A 17796-nucleotide genomic window follows, 5' to 3' on the forward strand; every position below is an offset into this window, starting at 1 on the left:
CAAAAAAAAAAAAAGAATTTTGGGGGGCGACCAGGACACGTTGGAGAGACTATGTCTCTCGGCTGGCTTGGGAACGCCTCGGGGTCCCGTCGGATAAGCTGGAGGAGGTGGGTAGGGATAGGGACCAGGGGTCAGCAATAAATGATTGGTGAAAAATTAATGCCATTAATTGCGAAAAATTAATGGAATGGTTGCTTAAATTCATAAATCCATTTATTGCAAAATTTAAATAATTAGCAATTATTGCGAGTTTGCGACCCATTTATTGCGAAAATATTCGGGTTTTTTGTTAGTCGATTGCGTCAACAAACGTGCAAATTTTCTCGCCGCGCGAGCATTTCGTATGCGGTCAAGGTCACATACACGCACAATCGGGACAGTGCATGCATACGCGTAAGCTACCGTGTTTCCCCCAGTATAAGACCCACCCTGAATATAAGGCCCAGCTTTTTATGAGAAATGAAATTCAACCTTCCTGCAAATAAGAGGCTCATATTACCTATGAAAACCGTAGATATCAACGTTATTTAACAACGGCAATGCTTTTCTAAGAATTTTTTTGTGAAAATTTATTACTTTTGCACATATTTTTATTTCAAAACCTCAATTTTTGACGATGATTTTGAAGTAAGGCCGGCCTTATATTCGGGGAAACACGGTAGCTGTACGTACGTAGTGTGGTTGCAAAGCAGCTTTTATTGGTCGGGACAAAATCGGGCTTGTTGATTGGCTCACGTTTTGCCTTAAGCACGTACGTCGTGGATGCACATACGCACACGTTGTACACCACTACTACTACGCTGTATTGATTGTAATCTTCGCACGGTTATGGGACCGAAGGAAAAAATGGTTAGATTAGATTAGAGGGACCAGTTTGTTTGACCATATTGACACGGCTAGTATACCATTAAATTACCAATTAATGGCTAGAAATCCAATAAATACCCATTAATTGGCCTTGCCGCAAAAAAATTAATTTTAATTTTTTCGCACTTAAATATTAATTTTTTTTCCAAAAATCAATTACTGATGACCCCTGATAGGGACATCTGGGCTTCCCTTTTAGCGCTGCTGCCCCCGCGACCCGACCTCGGATAGGCGGAAGACGATGGATGGATGGATAGTTTTTTATGGCTCCTAAGTCAAAAGGGTTCCTGACCCCTGGGATTGTCACTTCCTTTTCAGTTCCAGTGACAATTTTCTTCCTATTCTACAGCAAGAGTTTGAGAACGTGCCCCTGTCAATGATGCAAACATTTGTCATGATGGTGGGCGAACTCAATTACCAGAACAACTTTCTGGACGCGTATCTGAGAGACAAGCTTCCGTTCAGGGACCTGACGTACTTCACTTTCGTGTCCTTTGTTATCATGATACCTATTGTCCTTGTGAACTTGCTGGTAAGATCACCCTCCCCCGAATGCATTAATACAAAAAAACGCGGCGATGACATGTCCCATTTTCGTCTTGTAGATTGGTTTAGCGGTCGGAGACATTGCAGAAGTGCAAAGAAATGCGGCCATGAAAAGAATAGCCATGCAGGTTTGTTTGTTTTAATAAATAATACTTGTAAAGACACCCAATACATGAAGGTTTGGTTTATTGGTTTATTTTCCCATAATATTTATAAAAGCTTTAAATAATAGTAGCTATCTTCAGGCTAGAAAATGGCAGAAAAATGAAACAGATTTAAAAACTTCTGTTAAAGTCCACTTGCGAGGACTGCATTGCCCTTAGAAGACTTCCTTGCTATAAGCAACTCCCATACCTGTCAACCTGTACGGTTTTGCCGTACAAAGTACGTTTATTATGCATTTAAGACGTGTACGACATACGAGAAAACCTGTAAGGAAAAACGCAAATTTCTCAATTATGGGTACCATCCGGTATACACCGACTATCACGAAACGGCAAATCAATCATGATGTAGTGAAAGGGAGTCCGTCTCTTTTTAGAGAACCAGCTTTTTCGACTCAACTCATTAAAGAGAGCCGGCTCTCAAACGGCTCACTTGCTTCGATTAAGAAAAAGAGAAAGTATAAAATGAGAAAATGAAAAAAGACAGGTTTGTGGTTATCCCTTTAATCAGTATATTACCAACAATAATTTAATGCAGAAAATGAAATCACAATTTAAATAAGAAAATGTATTATTCTGCTGAATTATATTTGCATGTATTTTTTCCTTCTACAGTGAACGTCCAAGCTACTTGATTTTTTAACTTTTTTTTTATAATAAACCTCATTCATGTCGAGCAACTCAGGATCTCACAACAAAATGTTAATAGACAACATATATGATATGACGAAACACATGTACAATATAACATGTTAAACTACATAAATAAACACGTTTGGAAAAAAAAAATATGGTGTAAGATTATTTTGTATATTGGAAGGGAAAATGCGACAGTTTGTAAGGGCATGGAGCCGTGGAGGTTGACAGGCATGAACTCCTCATTTTAACGATAGTCCCGATCGTCATTAGGTTACAGCCACACAACATAGCGAGGGTAGCGATTTGCATGCCTTCCTTATATTTTTTGATAATCGCAAGCTTTGTGTCCATGGTTATCGTGATGTTGCTTCTCCCTTTTTGCATCACTGCATGTCATAGATAATACGATACAAGAAAATGCAGTAATGTGTAGCCAACCCGCTAAGTGGTGACTGAACTCACAAGATTCTTAATTTAATAAGGAGAAGGGCATTGTGGGAGGTAGTTCAGCCAAAATTATATGGGCATTTTCCTAATGCTGTGAAACAAACGAATAAAAGACCATCAACTTATATGACATCAACTAATAGACAGACATTAAGGATCTATGTAACTCTACGTACACATGCACTGCAAAGTTGGAATTTTTTGGGCAAGCTAAATAATTTGTTGTTGATGCCGTATAGTGGGTGAATGATGAAAATAAATGTTCTTTTATTCAACACAGTATGCGTCTTTCGGCGAGGTCACCGAATCCTGGTGATCCGTTTGTATATTGTCCTCACTCATGAGGTACAATTGTAAAGTGCAATAAATACGCTTTTTACTGGCTTACCTATTTTGGCAACAAGCAATTTTACCACTTAACTTTAAGACCTCAAAAACACGGAACGCTAGCATCGCAAATTTGTAAAATTTTACATTTACCATATTGCAATTGATCTTAATTATTGAACTCATTTTCTGCTGTAGATGTCAAAGATCAATTCTAGCTAAGCTGACACAGATGGTTATAGACACAAAAGATCAATTTTAGCTAGGCTGGGGGTGCATGACCTAATATGGTCACAAATTACATTGCAGTCAGCATTATCTTTATTTTTAGAATCCATAAACTCTTCCCCTCTATGCCAACCCAGATTGATCTCCACACTGCCCTGGAAGACAAGCTTCCCTACTGGTTTATCAAACGAGCAGATAAACGCTCTGTCGTCATCTACCCTAACCGCAAATGCTCCAAGGTAAAAACACTCCTGAATATAAAAACAAAGTATTCATTACATTTATCCTCCGATTTCCGTTTCTCACCCGCAGCTTTTCATAGCCCATTTTTTCGGGGGGAACATGCCGGCCAACGACGAGTGGAAGCGAAGGCAGGTGGCGTCGCAGAGATGCTCCGTGGTGGAGGCGGAGCTCAAAAAACAAAAGTCCAGGTAATAAAAATTGAAAAATGACATTACTGCACATCACGGGATATTTTTCCCTCTGGACGGAATGCACATAAAAGCCAAACTGGGGAATTTTTGATGCATTAGTTGCTCTTAGTGGAAAGTGTGGTCATGACACCACTCCAGTACATTTGTTGTTCATTTGCTACAAATGCATTATTAATAACATTTTGGTAGCATGATACCTATATAAAAAGTACAATTCAGTGGACTCCCAGGTTTGAACTTTAATCCATTGAGAGGTAGGGTTTGCAATGTGAAATTGCTATATAATGGGGGATAGAAACCTATAGTAATTCATTGCTAATGCGTTCCAAACCACCAGATAAAAACAATAAAATAAATACTACTTACAGTGAAGAAAATGAGAATTTGAACACAATCCCTTTTTGTTTTTTCCACACACTTAGAAATAATGGAGGGGGTCTGAAATTTTCATCATAGGTGCATGTTCACTGTGAAGAGATACAATTGAAGGAAAAATCCAGAAATTACAATGCATGATTTTTTAAACAATTTATCTGTGTGATTCAGCTGCAAATATCTATTTGAACACCTGGATATCATCTAGAATTCTGACCATGAAAGACCTGTTAGTCTGCCAATTAGAAGTCCATCTACACTCCATGTATCATCCTGCCCACCCCATACTATCAGGAAGACTTTAACTTGTAACATGGTGAAGACCAGAGTTAGAACTTTTTGGTCATAATTCCACTAAACATGTTTGGGGGAAGAATAATGAAGAGTACAGTCCGAAGAATACTATCCCTACTGTTAAGTGTGGGGGTGGCAGCATCATGCTTTTGTTTTGTTTTTTTGTACACGGAAAAGGACGAGTGCACTGCATTAAAGAGAGGATGACTGGGGCCATGTATTGTGAATTTTGGGGAACAACCACCTTCCCTCAATCAGAGCATTGAAGATTGGTCGTGGCTGGGTCTTCCAACACACAAGGACCCGAAGCACACAGCGAGGAAAACCAAGGAGTGGCCCCGCAAGAAGGATAGCAAGGTTCTAGCATGGCCCAGCCAGTCTCCGGACCGGAACCTAATCGAAAATCTTTGGAGGGAGCTCAAACTCCGTGTTTCTCAGCGACAGCCCAGAAACCTGACTGATCTAGAGAAGATCTGTGTGCAAGAGTGGGCCTAAGATCCCTCGTGCAGTGTGTGCAAATCTGATAAAAAAACTACAGGGAACGTTTGACCTCTGTAATAGCAAACAATAGCTAATGTACCAAACATTAACATTCATGTTCTCAGGTTTTCAAATACCCTTTTGCAGCTATAGCACACAAATACATTGTTAAAAAAGATGCATTGTGAATTTTGGATTTTTCTTTTTAATTTATCTCTCTCACAGAAGACTTGCACCTACAATGAAAAGTTCAGACCCCTCCATGATTTCTAAGTAGGAAAAAAAGCAATATAGGAGGGTGTTCAAATACTTTTTTTCCTCACTGTATGTGTAATATAGATGTGTATGATTTGAAACAATTCTTACCACAAATATACAAGAAAAGCAACATTTTAATTTGATCTACATTTGTCGTGACACGAGCTACTCTTGTAAAAACTTCCACTCATGGGGATTGTCGGGCCTTTACAAAGTTTCTTTGCTTGAATCACCTTCTTATTTTTAATAATAGTTTTGGCTGTTGATTGGTTCTGGCCTTGCAACTTGGCGAGGGCAGTCATTTGTGTACCTTCTTCATATTACTTGATAATCACAAACTTAGTTTCCCTGGTTATCATGTTTTTACATGTTTTTTTCACATGCACAAATTGTTAAAAAGTGTACACAATTTAAAATTATCAAAACACGCAACAAATATGGAGAAAAAGTATGAGTTGACAAGTATATTATTACAAACTGCAACCTATTAGTGAAATACAGTTCTTTTTAGAAAACCGGCCCTTTTAGAGCAGTTTTTTTGTTGCTTTAACCGATATACTGCAATATTTACGTGTTAATAAAAAAAATGAATGAATAAAAAATGTTTTATACTACTATATTATACTAGCCTTTGTTCCCGTTACGGTGAACTTCTAACTAATGTAAACTTTTTTGTACAAAGCAAATTCAAAGTCAAGCAACACAGAGTCTCTGAAAAATAAATGGCACAATAAAACAAAAAATGGTAAATATAAACTCCTTAATGCTATGAAATAACTATTTACGATTCCATTTCTAACCAATGTTGACTAAAACCACACAGGACCTATGAGAAACACACAATTTTATAAATAAAAATGTGTATAACTAATACAAAAATCTTTTATATGAATTATTGAATCAAATACTAAGGCTAGTCTTCCTCTGATCTCTTCAGGATGAAGGAAATGTCCAACATTCTGGAGAAGCAACACAACCTCCTCAAACTCATCATCCAGAAGATGGAGATCACCTCAGAGGCGGACGAGTACGACGGTCCAGTCAACGAACGGGGCACCGCGTGGAAGCGGGTGTGCCCACCCAAGCGAAGCCTTTCCCGCTGGGTGCCCCTAATGAAGGCCATCGAGGCCAAGCCCAAATAAATCGGACTCATTTATTACCACAGAAACCCAAAATTTGCAAGAAAAATATATTATTTTCCAATCTATAAAGTGCACCTAGGCATATGGCGCAACCTCCCAAAAATATGTTTTTGTCATATGATGTTCATAAGTAAGGTGCCCAGTGCCCAATGAGAAATGGAGTACAGGCTACTGCACTCAGTCGTGTTTAACCATTGTCCATTTTGTGCCCTTACGGTATATATTAGTGCAACAATTCATCAGCGGGAAAATGTTGCTGACTAAATTTGTAAACAACTAGAAACAAACCTGGGTCACCGTGAGAGCACCGTAACCTAACACAAAGAAACATGATGAGAGAAACAACTTTTTGCATTTATTTATATACTTCACAACTCTATTATTTTTTTCTCCATTCTTTAGCATCCGCATCTGGCACCGACAGTAAAAATAGTGTGACAATGAAATAAGAGATCATTCCTTTTCATATCTGTCTCGCTTGAGATCTAGTTGTCACCTTCCAATGCCAAATTCAAGTACGTTTTAAGGACTTTCAAAGCCAATTTTAATTTTTTTCCGGTAGCATTACAAGAATATATCCTACACAATCAAAAGTATGGGATCCTGCACCTTAGTTTCAAATGTTAAATATTGCCCCAACCCTATTTCGGAACCCAAAAATCGGTTTAAAACCCTTATATGCAGCTAAAACCCTTGCTCCAACCCAAGCCCCACACCTAACCCTGGGTTTAATCCTATCCCATTCCCCGTTTCAAACCGTAACTCTAGCTCAAATCCTATCTGAAGACCCTACATTTCATTAAGAAAACCGATATTGGAGATCAAAGCCTATAGTACCAACACTACACCTGCATCTAGCAGTAACCCCAGCCCAAACCCTTTTTCAGAACCCTAAATTCAGTTTGATACCCTAATAAGGAGCCTAACCCCTAGTTTCTGACAGTAGCCCCAATCCTATTTTGGAAGCATAAAGCGTAAGTTTAAAACCCATATTTGAAGCCCAAACGTTAGCTCCCAACCCTAGTTGAAAATTTAACATAAGAAAAATGGAAACAAATTCAAGCATTTACAAGCACTCCACCCTTAAATTAAAGCACTTTTCAAACCTTGAAAACACAATGCTAAAATTCATGCAATTTCAAGCACCTGTACAAACCCTGAGTAGTAACATGTGTTCTCACCACTGCAACCCAGCTTCAATTACCATTGCATACAGTAACTTACGATTTTGCTCAACGATGTCCTTCAATTGATCAATCATTGCACAAATAATGTGAAACATCACGTTGTAACGCACACGTATATGTATACCTATATGCATGTCCAATCTTCTCATCTCATCTCATCTCATTAGCCGTACCGCTTATCCTCATTAGGGTCGCGGGGATGTCCAATCTTATCTACCGTATTTAAATTTCTGACATATTTTTGTTTTTTTTAGGTGCACAATATAATCCAGATAAAATAGTATTTTTTTAAATAAAAATAATTAAATCATAGTGAACAAATAAAATAAATGTCTCATGTTTATCTAAGTAATATCAACCCTCCACAAATAGGTGACGTACTTCCAACCTTGCAGGCCCCATTTTAAATACCCTTGAGTTTACTTTTACACATCATTCACACTCAAACCTTGGAAAATAAGGCAAATAGGCATATTATGTTTAATCATACAAAGCAGAATTTAAACATAAAAGCAAATATGTTTTTAGTTGATGACAGCAACATATTGTCATTTAAATTAACAGATCGAAGTGTGACGTGATGTAATAATTTTTGTGATTTCTGTAATATATAAAAACAATATTGCTTCTGACTCACTCACTGGGATTCTTAAGCATATAATATTTATCAGTTGCTTCACTCTTTGTGATTAAAATTTGCATTGCTTTTCAAACCTTGATTCATCATTCCCGCCCAGGGCTCAGGAACCTTTTTGACCCAAATAGCCATAAAAGCAAAAATATTATAACTTTTTTTTTTCCTTTTCAATGCCACACCATATATTTTAAGACAAAATACAACAAAACGGCTACAACAACTCTCCAGACAAAAGCGAATTCTTCAACACATTTTATTTCCTTGTATGACGATTAATGATGTGATAAAATCTATGAAATGATAATTTGACAGAGCTTGTTTCCCAAATAAATATAAAATACCACTTAAAACCTGCAGTTACTTAGAGTGTTGAGGCTCATTTTTGACTGTCTTGTGTGTCCTAAATAATGGTTTTAAAACAAAATGGCACAAAATACTGGAGTCAAGGATACAAAAGGAGAAAGAGTGCACGCGAGCAATGTATAGCACCATCTATTCCTACAGCTCACCCAATGAAATTGCTCTCCATTCTTTGCCAGAGCTTTTGGGTAAAACATTTGTTTTGGGTTAAAGCTTGTGTTGTGGCTTTTCATCAGAAACTGTCCCAACAATAAACATAAATTGTTGAGCATTCATTGAGGGTGCATGGGAGTTTGCCTGTGTTTTGTGGACTTGGAGAAGGAGAAGGGGTGCTTCGGGAGTATGGGGTACCGCACAGTCTTATCCGGGCTGTGCGGTCCCTGTATGCCCGGTGCCAGAGTCTGTTCCGTATTGCCGGCAGTAAGTTGGATTAGTTCCCGGTTAGGGTTGGACGCCGCCAGGGCTGCCCTTTGTCACTGATTCTGTTCATAACTTTTATGGACATAATTTCTAGGTGCAGCCTTCGTGGGGATGGAGTCCAGTTTGGGGGCCTCAGCATTGCGTCACTGCTTTTTGCTGTTGGCTTCCTCAGGCCGTGATCTTCAGCTCTCGCTGGAGCGATTCGCAGCCGAGTGTGAAGCGGCCGGGATGAGGATCAACACCCCTAAGTCCGAGACCATGGTACTCAGTCGGAAAAGGGTGGCATGCTCCCTCCGGGTTGGGGATGAGATCTTGCCCCAAGTGGAGGAGTTTAAGGCTGAGTCCCATTCTTTGCACTTTCACTCGCTATGTGCCCTAGTAACTCGGTTTTGCGCGTTCACGTGAAAATAGGGTGTGTCCCGATACTCTCAAGACCGAGGGAGAAGTGCCCTCAAACCATGTCATAACCACTTCAGGCCGAGGGAGCTCTCTACCTCACTTGGCAGCGAATTCTCAATATCAACAAACATGCCTGGAAAGGAACCGCACAAATGTAAGTAGTTTTCCACAACCACGCATGTATTTGTAACGAAATATATTGAGATATCTTAGGGGCCGGTCACACAGTTGTTTGCGGCTGAATCATGGCTAAAATTTTGCGTTTTTTTTTGCCCGTGGTTGCCCGCGATGGAAAATGCGCAAAATTGGCCAACCCGCTGTTCATCGGTGGTATGCCCGCAAAACAGACGCCGAAGACTGTTCCGCTTCCTCATCGCGTCATTTCCGCGTCATTTTCTCGTGTGGACCACGGGTATAAAAGCTCCCGAGCCGGTGTTGTGCCCAAATCCGACTCCCACGCAATTATTTTATTATCTTGTTATGAAATGAAAAGAAATGTCAAGAAATAAAAATGGATTAAGACGAGGTCACTACGGTGACGGGGGTCCATGATCACCCCTTGACGTCTCGAGCACAACTGATGTGTGCTCGGCAAATCGCGCTGTATATACGCGGAGAAAGGCGTTTGACCGTCACACGCGTAACACGCTAATTTCACGTAATAACACCACGATACAGGCGCAGAACATGCTATTACCATGCTCCACCCACGATTACCCACTGAAATTTCCCGTCCTACCCATGTGTAACCACGCCCTGGCCGCGACCAGAGCACCTCGTTCCGCGTCAATTCCGCGTCATTACCTCGTGTGCCGCCGGCGGTTAACACGTGCTCAAAGTTCAGCAACAGCTCAAAACTTTTTCGCGCGGCCAACCGCGTGTGAATTTCCGACCGCGAGTAAAGCACTGCTGTATCTCGTCTATATGGCGGTCTCAAAGCGTTCAACAGTGCCCAAAAGCGTCTGCTTCACGGCCAGAAATTTCTGGCCGTGGTTCAGCCTCGATACGCTGTGTACCCGCGCTCTAAGGAATTGAGCAGCGCAAAACTTTTTCGCGCTGCCACCCGCGCGCGAATTTCCGACCGCGTGTTAAACACTGCTGTATCTCGTCTGTATGGCGATCTCAAAGCGTCCAATAGCGTCCGCCTCACAGGCAGAAATTTCTGGCCGTGATTCAGCCGCAAACGGCTGTGTGACCGAAAATCGTATTTTCGCGTTAAAACATGAACATTGCAAAATCGCTACTTTACGAAGTGCACAAATCTACCGAGGGAGCTGCCCAAAAAAATCTTCACGCTACAAACTGTAAAGTAGGATAACTGTGCAGAAAATCACGGTTCAGCCCATCCCTGTTTTTATCTTAAACGAGTCTTGCTTTTACATCTACATGGCCAGTCGCTAAAGCAGCATAGTCAGAATAACATTCTGGATATATGCGCTTGTTTACTGCACACAATTTTGGGTGTCGTGTTTTATTTACAATATGATTCTTTCATGTGTGATCAGAATTAGTTTTCATCATGCATCATGAGTAATGTCTCCGAATTTCACATGGAAATACAGTTGAAACAAATTACTATCACATAGTCCATTGGCTTCTCTGTAAACACATATTAAATAAACTAATTACCTTCTCAAAATGTTGTCCAAAAGTGGAGACAATTCTAAAGCATATGTGATGCTGGCCTATAGAAGGCTCTTACAGCCATAAGAATAACATGTCAATTTTGTGTATCTATTCACGATCAAATAATCATCCAGAACACATCCTATAATTTCCTGTCTCACATCAACTCGTTGAGCATCCTATATACAGTTGTTTTTGTACAATACACCAGCATTAAGTAATTCTTGTTTTTTCCACCCAACCTAAAGGCCACTGTAGAACGTCCCGTGGAAGAGCTGGTCACCATCACAGCTACCACACCATCCACACCACCGGGAACATCGTCGGCATCTTCCAATCCGGCGCCAAACCCCAAATCACCCAGAAAAAAAAGGAAGCACGATACACTCCTTGACTTTTTGAAAGCGGAGTGAGGAAAAGGCTCGAGGAAACTGTGACCAAAACTGAGCGGTTCCCGTCCTTTTTGGGAAGCTCATGGACAAATTTCCAGAGCAGTGACATCTCTGCAATGTTTCCCTTTGTTTTATAAAAGGAAAATATTTTATTTTATTAAGAACTCAATGAAGTTCCAGTTTGTGTTTTTCAGCTTTATGGAAGTATTGGTATATTTTTGTTACAATTTGTGACACATTATTTATTTACTATTATGTATTTCGGCCCAATGTGAGTTTGTTTTTCTGAAAGTAAACTATTATTTAAGCTGGAGTGATTTGTAGTTGTTTTCTGTCCAACAGTCACATAGTTCACACACAGTATCTCACATCATTATGAAATAAACCACCAAGGTGTTACTTAAAATAAAGATGTTTATTGAATAGTAATGCAGAAAAGCACAGGATGCAAATGTGGGTCTAACTTCCAGAGCCTAAAACATGGCTTTTGAGCAATTTATTCCATATTAACTGGACAATTCTGTGTACGGTGGACCTGGGAGCCCTGAAGACCCGTGACACCACAAGGTAGGACATACCGTGGGCCAGCCGGTACACGCAGGTCAGGACCTCCAGCCATGGCCTTGTTCCCTCTTTAGCAGCTCCTGCAGGGCCCACACGACCTTCTTGCTCAACCTTAAGTCCTGAATGAGTTCTGACTCCACATCGAATCATAAGCACAGGATGGGAACATTCCTGTCCAACCTGTCTACGCTTATGGGACGGCCACTCTGGAACACAATAGATAACATAAACAATTTAGACATAAATGTGGGCATAGAAAAGAAAAAGACAGCTTTTACTGTGATGTAAGCATCATGAAAAAATGTTGAAATGACCTTTTTTATATCCAATGACAACTCTTTTGAATTAAATTCCTTATGAACTAAGGTTTTTGGGTCATACAGGGAAGTTTGGTGACGATATTATGTCAGCTTAAGGGTCAGGTGGACTGTTCTTGTGTTTGTTTACTTTTCATCATGTCACACATTAAAGACCCCTACTATATGTCATAAAATGGCATTAAGATATACTAATAAGTAGATTGCCATTTCTGTCTACACAAACATAGGGTACTATGTGAACGTGCGTTGTATGTTAACCCTTACTGTATTTGACCGAACGGGTCATTTTTTTAATGAGTGTACGTACCTTGTAAAGATGAATCAGCGCTACATAGCGCTGAAGCTGTCTTCAGTATAGCACATTTCTCCTCCGTTGATTGGAGACACGGAAAAGATGATGAGCTTTCAGGCAATCGGTAATAACACAGCTGTAGCGGGCATTTTTAACGTTGCACGAACTCTCCAACTGCCACACCACAGGTTGAGACTCGAGTTGTTTACATGTGACGTAGACCAATACGTCACTGAGGTCTACAGCCAATTCGTATTACGGCCATCTACTGGACTGGGGTGGAACCTTGCAAGTGTCGTCCAATTTCTTGGGGGACAATCTCCACTTTGCACTCCACTCACTAAGGGCACTTCCCTATGGAGGGACCTCACTGGAGGGTTCTCAGGGCCAAGTAAGAGGAATGGGATTGGGCCTAAGTATCTTGGGGTCTTGCTCACGAGTGAGGGTAGGATGGAACGGGAGATCGACAGACGGGTCGGTCCGTCGTGGTGAAGAGGGAGCTGCGCCGAAAGGCAAAGCCCTCGATCTACCGGTCGTTCTACATTCCTACCCTCACCTATGGTCATAAACTTTGGGTTATGAACGAAAGAACACGATCCCGGGAACAAGTAGCCGAAATGAGTTTCCTCCGCAGGGTGTCTGGGTTTTCCCTTAGAGATAATGTGAGAAGCTCAGTCATCCAGGAGGGACTCTGTGTAGAGCCACTGCTCCTCCGCATTGAGAGGAGCCAGTTTACGTGGCTCGGGCTGGCTTGGTAACCCCTCGGGATCCCGTCGGATGAGCTGGAGGAGGTGGCTAGGATAGGGACGTCTGGGCTTCCCTTTTAAGGCTGCTGCCCCCCGCGACCCGACCTCGGACAAGCGGAAGATAATGGATGGATGGATGGATGGATGGATGGATGGATGGATGGATGGATGGATGGATGGATGGATGGATGGATGGAAGGATGGATGGATGTTGAGCATTCATATAAAGGATTATTTAGCAATTTACAGCCACTACAGGTTCTGTCGGTGTGACACCTTTACTGTAGACTGTAAGTAATATTGTATCATATCAGTATACTGGACTGAACCTTAATTAAGGCAGTATTGACTCGGCTTCACTTGTGCTCCGATGATTTCCTGAAAATGTACTTCTGTCATTTTTAAGCACACTCAATTTTCAAATATAACTGTCTTTTTCTTTAAAAAAATCCCTTAAAAGAGGTCAAAACAAAGGTAGCAAAGTATGCAATACATGGACTCTCTGGTCATGCCAAGGAGCCAGATATGTCATGAGAACGGCAAACAGCTGCTGCGTGCCAGGAAACATGATCCCTATGTGAAAGTCTTGATAAAGTCTGCGAGACCTTCAAATGATATCATATATGAGTTAATATTCCATGATACTTATCTGCATGTCAATTGAGTTGTATTTTTTATTTCGCATGAGGCTAATATGATTTGAGTGGTGGGAGGGGAAAACATTACCCGTATTTCATCTTTCCCAAATGACAGTCCGACCAAAATCTGGATTTTCACTTCCCACCCCGACCAGTCCTCGGTTTTCTATAGCTTTCGGACCCAAAGGAGATGCTGGTCACCATGTCCGCGGATTGGAAAAACAGGGAGAAAGAGTCTCACAGGGATGCTGCCAACGCCCGCGAAAGAGCCAGAATGAGGGTCTTGAGTAAAGCTTTCACCAGACTGAAGACCACCCTGCCATGGGTGCCCCCCGACACAAAGCTGTCCAAGTTGGACACGTTGCGCCTGGCATCGGGGTACATCTCGCACCTCAGGAGAATGCTGCAGGACCTCCCGCTGGATCAGGACTTCATCAAGACCAGCAGTATGGTAGGCTACATTATTTTTATTAAATCTCATGTCAGAAGGCATAGCTTCTTTTCCCTCAGTGAAGAATAACTAGCATTACTGGTGATCTGTGTATTGAGGAGAGCTCTTTATATCTTCATGTTTTTTTCTCTCTTTTAGATTGAATTTAGGATAAACATTTTTCATTTATATTTGGAGTTTATTAATTGTACAACAAAGAAAACGTGAAAGTGTCATCCCAAAAATATTTTTAATTGTCTTGAATTATTTTCTGAATCACTTTATAAGTATAAAGTATAATATATAGAGAGAGACACACACACACACACACAGACACACATACACAGACTCACACACAGCTTTTTAAAAAAATATATATCTATTTATTGAAGTACGATCATGAAAGTAACAAAATAAACCAGTAACTCCATCCTCACAATGTAATTCAAAATGTTATAGCTATTAAATTGTAGATATTATTAGAAAACCATTATAAAATAATACTGTATAAATACTCAAATGGGCATTGTGTATCATTTAGCACCTTCTACTGTTCAAAAACAATTTAAAATAAAAAGAATAGTGAATTGAATAAAAAGCAAAAAATAAACTGTTATATGAACGTGCATTTCTTTAAAGATACTCGTAGGTTGAGAGTTTTTAATTTTTTTTACATATCAAGAGGCTTACTATAGGGAGCTGGCATGATTTTCCTCCAACTTGGAGCTATGCGTAGCCCCGAAAACCAAAAACCTATTGAAAGGCTGGGGAAAAATATGAGAAGAAAAATAGTGCAGGTTGGTCACTTTGAGTCTCCGTAGTTTGTATTCTTCCTTGTGCTTTGTGCGTTACACGACCCACTACTGTGACATCAAGTGCTCAAATATTACACAGTGTCTTTAAGTGGAGGATATTTTCAAGAAATATAATAGAACAATTAGAAACATATTGGCATAGAGTTGGTTAAAATTTGGCGAAATTCTATTGTTAAATATTTGAAATAAAATCTTATGGTCAATCGATTTGCCCTGCTTCTGGGCTAGTAACTGCCATAAAGTGTGGCGATGGTGTAAAAAAAGATTTAATCAGAACACTGGAATAATGAAAGAATATGTAAATTGTATGAAATCAAGTGAATTTATTAAAGGAGTATGGATCTCCAGGTCTAATATTTGACATTGTCCCACCAGACATGGCCATTTGGGAGTTCTGGACACTCTGAGGACTAGGACTGTCATTCCAAGAAAGCAACAAGATTTTGTGGTGATACAGCCTGAAAATATTATGAACCTGTTATGTTATTTCATGATGACTTACCAACAGAAGATTTAAAGTCCATAAGAAATTTTTAAAGAAAAAGTTTCTCCCTGCAGGACCCTCAAATGTTCACTTCCTGTTCTATAACCATTACTACCTGAGTATATACAAGTTCTTCAAAGGTCTCAGGAACATTTTGTAGTCCCTATCTCCTTAACTATGAATGTTGATATGACAGTTGAGACATTCTGAAGCTTATTACATGTAAGGACATAGATTTTTGAATGTATTTTCCGACTCATTTTTGCCGTTCACTCAACCAACGCATGCCCAAAATCGGGGCTGTATCGAAATTTTACTGTCCTGCGGCCTCTGTCAAAAAATTATATGTATGTGTCTGTCCCCCTTCAGGAATTTTGACCGCAGTAGAGAATGCAGTTGTACCAAAACAAAAACAAAATCACCATTTCACCAGACGATGGAATAGCCTTTTGGCTACCTTGCCCTCTGCTTTATTTGAGAATTTTAGCCCACCCCATTTCTGAAGTGGCGACCGAAAAGAAAGAAAGGGAAGGTGACTATGAGGTCCGCTACTTCTAGGACAAGTGGGAATTTGAATATTTTTTCACTGAAATCCGAAATAACTGAATCTGCCTAGTTTGCCAAGACTAGGCTGTTTTCAAAGAATATAATATCAAGAGGCACTGCCAGACGAAACAAGTTGACAACAAAAATGTAACTGGAAACGAACGCCGTGAAAAGGTAAAGCAACTTCAAGCTGTCTTAACGGCACAACAGCGCATTTTCACAAGATCTTTAAACTCATATGAAAATGCTACAAAGGAGAGCTACGAGGTAGGGACTCTGATCACCAGGCACTGCAAACTTTTGATAGAGGGTAAATTTATTAAAGACTGTCCAAAGAATGCCAGGCTGAATAGTCAGCACTCACACATCATATTTTACCAAATCAGGCACGTTTTCTGAAAATTTTGTAGACCCCTGATTTAAGGTGTTTTAATGAGCCACCAAAAGAGGAAGTCCATAGGGAGATAGCATGGTAAACTCATATTGGATGGGTGCCCAGCTGAAAGAATGGGGCATTGTTCAAGTCATGTATGTCATGAAACATTGCGTTGCAATGGAACGGGTGATGGTTTTTAGTCGTGATCAGTTGACTTTCCACATAAATGGCAATTTCAATGGGGATTTGTGAAATGATTGGTCTATGTGCCTCCTATTTCTAGAAAACATGGATGAGCTAGGGCACCAATAACAAAAGCTGTTGCAACCATTGACAATGCAAAGCTTGGAAAAATGTTGGCAAACATTTGACTATCGGCTTGATTTGTGTTGTTTGATGGTGCTCACATTAAGCATCTTTGAACATTCCATGTCAAAATTTCTGACTTTATGAAATGTGTTTTTATATGCTTGATAGTTTCAGAAATATTCAATGTAAACAATGGAATACCCTGTGTATATATACATACAGATCCCACCTGTTGTTGAGATTCCTTCAAGTGGGAACCGTGCGACTCGAGGCAACTCGAGGTGACCCTCCAGGGACTTTTAATGAGCTTCCTCATCACAAATGTGAAAAGCAGAAGGCTCTTAAGGGCTGCCATCCATCAACCTAACAAGGTGGTGAGAAGGATACATGGAGTGGACCATTCTCATGTTTGTTATTTTGTATTTAACATGTACATTAAAAATTGACGTGTTACGACACTGACATCTAGTGGACATCTATTGAATGAATGATTAAATTGCAAATTTACTCAGATTCAAATGTAAAAATGTGCAAATAGATTAAAAAAAGTTAAAGTTAATAATATATTATTGATAGTATACATTCTGCTCAATTACGCTGTAAATGAGGGTTAAAGGTACAGTGTGTAAAATTTGACCACCAGATGAATGAAGTCTTAAAATATATGGTGTGTCATAAAATATTTTGTTTTCAGGGGTCCCCGATCGGGCAGCACGGCGGGACAGTGGTTAGCGCGTGTGCCGCACAGTTCTGAGGTCATGAGATCGAACCTCCTGTGTGGAGTTTGCATGTTCTCCCCATGCTTGCGTGGGTTTCCTCAGGACACTCCGGTTTCCTCCCACATTCCAAAAACATGCATGCAGGTGTGAATGAGCGAGTGAGTTGACTGTCTATGTGCCGTGCGACTGGCTGGCAACCAGTTCAGGGTGTCCCCTGCCCACTGCCCGAAGATAGCTGGGATGGGCTCCAGCACCTCGCAACCCTACTGAGGATAAACGGTGCGGATAATGGATGGATGAATGGGTCCCCGATCGCTACGGTAGGCTATAATCAG

The 17796-nt window shown here is 40.4% G+C and overlaps 2 protein-coding genes across 2 annotated transcripts in view; both read left to right on the top strand.

Annotated features, from left to right (window-relative positions):
* trpa1b (transient receptor potential cation channel, subfamily A, member 1b) overlaps positions 1-8241 on the top strand; it is a 36780-nt gene extending 28539 nt beyond the window's left edge. The window contains exons 25-29 of the mRNA XM_088322242.1: positions 1217-1399; positions 1473-1541; positions 3356-3457; positions 3531-3649; positions 5997-8241. Of these exons, the coding sequence (XP_088178368.1) occupies positions 1217-1399; positions 1473-1541; positions 3356-3457; positions 3531-3649; positions 5997-6201 (678 nt within the window). The 3' untranslated portion in view covers positions 6202-8241. The remainder of the gene's footprint in view (positions 1-1216; positions 1400-1472; positions 1542-3355; positions 3458-3530; positions 3650-5996) is intronic.
* A 5743-nt stretch (positions 8242-13984) lies between these two features.
* LOC148348066 (musculin-like) lies at positions 13985-15497 on the top strand. Its single transcript, XM_088322855.1, has 2 exons — positions 13985-14233; positions 15403-15497. Exons 1-2 carry the CDS (start codon positions 13985-13987, stop codon positions 15439-15441), a joined length of 288 nt encoding a protein of 95 aa, XP_088178981.1. The 3' UTR covers positions 15442-15497.
* The last annotated feature ends 2299 nt before the right edge of the window (positions 15498-17796 follow it).

Source organism: Urocampus carinirostris, chromosome 18 (genome assembly GCF_059441175.1).
Source record: "Urocampus carinirostris isolate Australia breed hairy pipefish chromosome 18, RoL_Ucar_1.0, whole genome shotgun sequence".
In the NCBI taxonomy this organism is placed as follows: Eukaryota; Metazoa; Chordata; class Actinopteri; order Syngnathiformes; family Syngnathidae; genus Urocampus; species Urocampus carinirostris.

Excerpts from the sequence above, each read along its gene's own strand:
- LOC148348066 (XM_088322855.1), top strand. The coding sequence starts at position 13,985 with ATGTCCGCGGATTGGAAAAACAGGGAGAAAGAGTCTCACAGGGATGCT. Across the intron at positions 14,234-15,402 it reads TCATCAAGACCAGCAGTATG|ACATGGCCATTTGGGAGTTC; the intron begins GTAGGCTACATT and ends TTGTCCCACCAG.